Source organism: Sinocyclocheilus anshuiensis, unplaced genomic scaffold (assembly GCF_001515605.1).
Source record: "Sinocyclocheilus anshuiensis isolate Anshui unplaced genomic scaffold, SAMN03320099.WGS_v1.1 scaffold280, whole genome shotgun sequence".
Lineage (NCBI taxonomy): Eukaryota > Metazoa > Chordata > Actinopteri > Cypriniformes > Cyprinidae > Sinocyclocheilus > Sinocyclocheilus anshuiensis.
The window spans coordinates 674,870-682,597 of record NW_015558575.1 but is presented as its reverse complement, the minus strand read 5'-3'; the positions used below and the strand labels follow the sequence as shown (position 1 = coordinate 682,597).

The 7,728-nt window shown below is 41.3% G+C and overlaps 1 protein-coding gene across 1 annotated transcript in view; it reads left to right on the top strand.

The window, feature by feature from the left end:
- LOC107679663 (connector enhancer of kinase suppressor of ras 3-like) overlaps positions 1–5,708 on the top strand; it is a 34,732-nt gene extending 29,024 nt beyond the window's left edge. The window contains exons 11-12 of the mRNA XM_016475280.1: positions 3,171–3,257; positions 5,132–5,708. Of these exons, the coding sequence (XP_016330766.1) occupies positions 3,171–3,257; positions 5,132–5,424 (380 nt within the window). The 3' untranslated portion in view covers positions 5,425–5,708. The remainder of the gene's footprint in view (positions 1–3,170; positions 3,258–5,131) is intronic.
- Positions 5,709–7,728: the final 2,020 nt, after the last annotated feature.

Genomic DNA, 7,728 nt, shown 5'->3' with positions numbered 1-7,728 from the left:
CGTGGTCGAATCCCACACCACACCCAGATAAGTGGTTCTCTGTACTGGAGAAAGCACACTTTTCTTGGCGTTAAGTCTAAACCCCAGCTTTTACAAGTAAGCGTGAACGACATCTCGATGCCGAACCGCCATCTGCTCAGATGCTAGATAGAGCTAATATCAACCAATCATCGATGTGGTTGAGTATGTGGATGCCCTGGAGTCAGAGCAGTATCCACACACCTCGTAAAAGTGTGGTGTGAGAGTGCAAGGCCGATGGAAGAACCCGGTAAGCTTTTGCCCCCAAAAGCAAACCTCAGGAACTTCCATCCTTCTTTGGGACGATGAAGTACCGGCTGTAGAACCCAAACTGTCTGTTGAGAGAAGGGACCACCTCGATGGCCTCCTTCCTCAAGAGAGTGTTAGCCTGCTCGGGGCCCACTAGAGTGGGAATAACCCCGTTGAAACGAAGCGGAGAAGAACCGAACTGATTCAATAGCCTCTTTCTACAGTGTGCAGGACCCACTGAGACACATTTGGCAGAAGTTTCCACGCTGCCAAAAAAGGTCTACTAAGGGAATCAGTCTCTTGAGACTGAGATAATTAATAAGGAGATCTCTGGTGTGCACCGTAGGTGGCAGGGTTGGCAGATCGATCTCCTGAGAGCACTGAGGAGAGACGGCCACCGTATAATGAGGTGTACACCGCTCTTCCCCAGAGGTGGCCGGCCCTCAGAAGTCCTGGGCCTTAGGCGTCAGGACGTTTTAGATGAAGACTATCCAGTGGGAATGACGGTCCGCAGATCCGCCTTCCGCTAGAAGCCTTCGGCCCGGGAGCGCCACTCTGACTCTAAATTCTGAGGAGTACGAGAAGTGACGCTCCCTATATGAGGAGCTGGAACACAGTTGGTTGGGGCTGCTCCCGCCCAACCTCGGCTTGTCCACCTCAACCTCCTCAGAGGAAGAGAGATAAACACGTGCTCTTACTCGAGAAATTTTTATCCCAAGAGCCCCTGTATATCTAACTTATATCAGATAAATACTTAATTTTATTCCTCAGAATTAAATGCAATCAAACAACCAGACGAGTAAACACGGTCTGGTGTGGTAAGATTCACATCAAAAACTGAAATGATGTAATACACGCGTTGTCTCGGCAGCGCGCGAGCCGCTTGGTCACACAAACAATATCAATCTCCTCCGGAGAAAAATAGCTGCAGCAGCGAGCTCTCACTCAGAGTGGGAAGAAACCGCAGCGCGGGCTTCCGAGCCTCGAGAGAAAGCGCTGGATCTAGGGAGTGCAGGCGGAGAAAGGGCGAGCCGTCTCCAGCCCATCTGCTAGATCCACGTGCGATCCCCGCGATCTGAATCTCCGCCGTGCCTCAGCAATAGCGGGACCGTAATAATATAGACATAATGCTTGTGCGACTGTAAAACAGCTCATCGACGTCCTCCACATCCACCTCCTCGGAGAAAGACAGGCGGAGCGTCGAACCCTCTCTCCGGGGGGAAGAACTGCAGGGCGGGCTTCCGAACCTCGAGAGAGCGCTAGATCTAGGGAACGCGGGTGGAGATAGGGAGAGCCCGTCTCCAACCCATCCGCCAGATCATGTGCGATCCCCGCGATCTCAATCGCCGCCATGTCTCAGCAGCAGCGGGACCGTAACCGCAAGATCACAGGCATGGACACACTCCTCGGAGCGTGCCCGGCGAGAGCGGAGCATTTAACAGCGGGTAAAGCACAATCAGCCCCCTCTCTTTTTCCCGAGAGCTGACTGCGCAAGCTCCGCTCCACAGTACAGCTGCTCATTATAATATTAGGCATAATATGCTTGTGTAACTGATGCTTGTGCAACTGGCGAGCTCATCGACGCCCTCCATATCAACCTCCTCGGAGGAAGACAGGCGGAGCGTCGAGCCCTCTCACCGGGGGGTAAGAACCTTCCGAACCCCGAGAGCGGGCGCTGGATCTGGTAGGTGAGGAAGAAGATAGGGACTCGCCCATCTACATTCCCTCGAGAGCTGACTCTGCGTGCTTCGCTCCCAAGCAGGCAACACACAAACTGTGTGTGTCCCCACCCGAAATATAGCGCGGGCAGGGAGAAACACACAGCCTGAATGCTGTCTGCTCTCGCCCAAATGCTTCTTTTTGCTGAAGCTTGGCGTAATGGAGCTTATAAGTGGACAAACAACACTAAATAAGTCTCACAAACAGATAGCGACTGACACACACGCAAAGCGCTTGCTGAATGACAAAAAGCTGACGCCGGTTCCACCGCACGTGCTTTTATAGCTTCCTGGTCGCAACGTCACCCGCCCATGACGTCTCGCCCATCTATTGGACTGATTTTATATGTGATTCAGAGCATGGTCACACTGGGGGCATTCCCAAAACGTTTCCAATGCAGTTCGAGTTCCTGAAGGGGAACACATGTGATTGTTATGACTTTCTGCAGACAGACGGCAACATTTGTTTGTTTTTATTTTTGGCGTAATGAAACTCAGATCTGTTTAGTTGTTTGTAGTCTGAACAGCAAAAAAAAAAAAAAAAACTCATAAAACCTAATGCAAACCACACATAAAATTGCAAGAAAATGTATTTCTATTGAAACCTTCAGAATGACTAGTCCACTTCAAGTTACTCTTATGACAAAAAAAGTCAAAATCATAAGGTTTGAATCAGTCTGATGAATCCACTGAATGAATAAACTCACTGAATCAGTCAGAGCCATTACTGAATCAACAAGAACTGCAAGTTGTTCATGAAAATCAAATGACTACCCACCTAACAAAAGTATTTTATAAGAACATTTTGCTAATGTTCCAATTAAGTTATGAAAATGTTATTTCCGAATGCTCTCTGATTATTCAAAATGTCAAGATTTTTAAATGTTTTTTTTTTTGTTATGCAAACATTAAAGGAACATTCCATTTTATAATGTTAACATGTTAAGTTTCAAATAAAGCTCTCTGAACGCAATCCTTTAGTGAACTATGTGGCATTTGTGTGCATTGTGAACAAAGCTTCAAAACAAAATCAAATAAAACCTGCACAGAAATAAAAGAGGAGACTCATTTGGTTCCATGACGTCTGCTTTCTTTTCACTCTGAGCCTTTAAATAAAAGTCTTAGCCAGCATGGCTCAAGCAAGGACTCAATTAGACTGATTCTTTCATTGTGCATGTGCTTTAGGGAAGCCGCGTCCCATGTCCATGCCGGTAGACACTTGCCTGGGAGTGTCGGACTCCTCCTCCAGACCCTGGGCTCTTGGAAGGAAAGGTAAGTGCAACACCTGTCTGTGTTTAAACTACCGCTGAAGGGAGTTAATATCCAGCTGTCAGTGTAAACATTTCACAAGCCCAATTACATGGGCAGGAGCAGACAAAGGTCAGATAACACTATGCATTGCATTTTTGTCTGTTTGTCAGTAGCTCAAGGGGTAATCTCTGTATACCCATAGTTCATCAGTAAATATGTGCAATGTTTTTGCAGACTATAAACACATGCAGAGTTGTTTTCTTGTTACTACTGAAGAATGCCTGTTATCATAGCTAGTCAATGGCTAGTTATCATGTTGCATCATTAATTTTTTTTACATTGTTGCTTAGTCCGTAGTCTGGCAGAGGCAGACTTTTGAGCGTAAATTCCACTGTGTAACTTATTGTCACATTGTAACTTAAAGGGATAGTTCACCCAAAAATTCTGTCATTCCAAACCTGTAAGACCTTCATTCATCTTCGGAACACAAATTAAGATATTTTTGATGAAATCCGAGAGCTACATAGACAGCAATGCAACTGATGCATTCAAGGCCCAGAAAGATAAGGACATTGTAAAAAAAAGGCCATGTGACATCAGTGGTTCAACCGTAATGTTATGAAGCTACGAGAATACTTTTTTTGTGCGCAAAGAAAACAAAAATAACGACTTTATTCAACAATTTCTTCTCTTGTCATATTAGCAAAATTCGAACGGAATATCGCAGGCAAAAACTCTATTAAGCGTAGCGATGTATGAAGCGCAGCTCACATAAAAGTTACTTTCAAAACAAGCAGCATTTTGCTGGAAATCTGTCTGGAAAAATCTTCAAATTTCCTTATTGCATGGATTACTATTAAACATGACTGGATTGCCCCCGTGAAAATTCGCCGAACAACTGTAAATGTGTCCGAAACTTAAATGTGAAATCAATGGCACCATATGCACTTATAGACAGTAATGTAAATGTGTGCCAAAGTATGAGCAGGAGTAAAGGAGTAAGTTTTGATGGGCATATCTAGGGGTTTCTTCTGCTAGATTTAATGAAAAATAACAGATGTCTAATGAAGATTACACTTAAAGTGACTTGGATTTTTTATTTTGCTATATTTCATATTATTATGTTTAAAACTTTGAGAATGTAAAAAAGAGTGATAATAATCCTTTTATTATGTATTGTGTGTTCCCCCCCCCCGAAATTGTGACTATCCCACATGTGTGGTGTCATTTCCAATGCACTGAAAATTTTAGCCAAAAAGTTTGATTGTTTTTTTTTAAATAAAAAATGATTTTCAAAAATAAATTTGTGTATCGAGGAAGACAACAGTGTGAGAATAAGCTGTGCTTGAGTTGAAAGAAGAAGAAAACAAGCAATAATCAATGTAAATATAATTTGTGATATGTTTGTGTTCTTTCCAAAAGCTCAAATTATTGTCAAATTATGAAAAAGTGTCAAAGTTGTCCATCACAGAGTTCTGCTGAACTCTATACATTTCAGATGTACTGAAAATTACACTGTGGTGGGAAAAAAAAACATGCCTATGAAAAAAAAGAAAAAAAGACCTGTTATGATGTATGTGCACTGTTGGACATTGTTAGTGGACAAATTAAATTAACTAGTGCAAGAAGTTATTTTTTGTCCACAGGGTTGAAAAATGGCATATGAGCTATGAAAGCAGAATATACAGCTCTCACATTATAAAAATGACTAGTTCCTAACAAACTAACAAAAACCATTAAAGTCAGCCAATCAGAATGAAGCTTGCAATTTTGAAAAGCTTTTGCCATTTTGTCTTTGCCCTCAGAGTCCTTGAACGGTTTGAGAATGCGGTAAATGGTTTTCACTTCTGGTAAATAGCTCTCATGCTTACACGATGTGTCTTGTCTGTTCTCAGGTGATGAGGCCTTGCACAGGTATCTGAGTAACGAACAGATCCCCACCATCTCAGAAGAGTCGCCCTGTTACCCGCTGCCCTACCGCCCCACAGGAGAACGCCAACTCGTCCGAGGGGTCGACCACATCCGCGGCAGCCAGTGTTTTATCAACGCAGACCTACACAACAGCTCCACCATACCCTACCAGGAAGCCGTGGCTCGGAAGCCTGCAGCCAAATCTTCCAAGAGACCCCCCTCAGAACCCTCACTGTTCAGCAGCTGGATCGCCCGACTCAAGCTGCTCACACACTGAATGCGCTGCTGCTGGTTGTCTGCTATCCGTGTGCAGTATTAAAAGTAAAATCCGGAATGTTCCACAGGATCTGAAATGAGGATCTGTTGAGATTCAGTATTAAAGACATCCTCAGTGTAATGCCTGTTACTTTATTTAAGGTTTCATCAGCATTAAGGACACTACTGAAAACTCTTTCTCTGATAAATCAGGTCTTTAAAAGGATTTTTCACTTGGAACTGTGTTATCAATAAGTTATTTAATTTGTGCATATATTGTATATTATAGATACACGTTCAGCATATTTCCCACTTGCTAAATAGATTTTTTTTTTTTTAAACATATGCCTTGTGTCAGTTAAAGCTATGTCATCTCTGAAACGAGAAAAAGAAAAGATAATGTATAGGAATTTTTTTTTTTTTTTTAATCAGAGCATCCCTTTTGAAATAAATGTGCACACTGACGTGTCTATAAGGCAAGGAAGTTCTTGTGAAATTCAAAATGTATGATTCAGGGTTGGGAAATTTTCAGAATTTTAAATTTCTGGCTCCCTTTTAATACATGAGTGTGAATTTGAATCAATTTGGTCACTCCACGCAGGAAGTAGAAATGGATTTGAACTGGAATGACAGGAAGTAGAATTTACTGAAATGCAATCTAATGAAATTTCAATGGTCCAAGACAATTTGACTAATTATGGCTGATTAGTATAATATACTTTATTCTGATTAGACATATTTCTGATTAGACTAAATTCAACACTATCAAATTAACAGCACTATATTGAAATAAAAATTATTTTTAATAAATTAATATTTTATTCAGTAAGAATTCATTTAATTGATCAAAAGTGACAATACAGATTTCTATTTCAAATAAATGCAGTTCGTTTTAAGTTTTTATTCATTAAAGAATCCTAAAAATATTACAATTTTCACAAAAATATTAAGCTACCATTTTCAACTGATAATAATAGTAAATGTTTTGAGCGTCAAATCAGCATATTAGAATGACTTTTAAAAGCATCATGTGACACCAAAGACTGCAGAAAAAGCGGCTGAAAATTCAGTTTTAAATTACATTTTAAATATATTAAAACAGAAAATAGGTATAGATCCTACTATTATTTTTAATCAAATAAATGCAGCCTTGACGAGCATAAGTGACTTCTTTCAAACACATTTAAAACATCTAACTGACCCCGAACTTTTGAATAGTACTGTGTATATACATGTAAGCTATACTTCATTTTTTTTATTTGACATTTTGATGAATTACTACACCTATAGCAGTTACTCTATTCATTCCATTTTAATTCCACTTCCTCAAATTCGTAATCAAATTACAATTCTGCATCCCATTTGCAACCTTAATTCAAATTCAGAAAATGAAATAGAATTTAAAAGGCATTCTAAATTCAACTCTGAATGGCACAGAACCCCGGTGAGTACATTTCGCCATATCATAGTATGAATATAAGTGTCTGCTTTCAAAAGACTTGAATTGTGCTACAGTAGCACAATAATAAAGTCAGAAATCTTTCTTACTTTATTAACTCACATTTCAGTGTGCAAATTACAGACAGTCTTAGATCATATAAATGGTCTTCTGTTGTGAGTGTTATTCATGCTTGAATCATTTCAAATGCAAACAAACTGTTATAAACAAGAACACTCTGGGTCTTAAAACCACCTACTGTAACACTAGAGCAAGTCATTCGTTTTAAGCAAGATAGGATACTGCTTGATACTCGTTTATGTTGTCAGATACTATTAATAAAGAATGCTATAAATGGAAAAATCCTCTCATACCATGAATTCTTGTGCGGGGCAAATGCAGTCAGCTATCTAATGTTTTCTATTATGGTTTTCCTCCAGAGGGCGCTCGCGGCTCAGAAAGCGAACCGTTGAGTCCACAGACCAGGGGTCACCAAACTCGGTCCTGGAGGGCCAGTGTCCTGCAGAGTTTAACTCCAACTTGCCTCAACAGACCTGCCTGGAAGTTTCAAGTATACCTAGTAAGAGCTTGATTAGCTGCTTCAGGTGTGTTTGAATGGGGTTGGAGCTGAACTCTGCAGGACACCGGCCCTCCAGTGTGACTCTAAGGCAGGCCCGTCCACACGGAGAAGCGTTTAGTTGTATACGTAAAGATTTTGTATCGTATCGGCGTTTCGTCCAGACGGATCCCTGTTGAAAAAAAACAGCATATGCTGGTTAGGAATGTTTTGACGCTGGGATGCTGGTTTAAGCTGGTCCTTGCTGGTTTATGCTGGTCCTTTGCTGGTTTAAGCTGGTCCTTTGCTGGTTTATGCTGGTCATGTGCTGG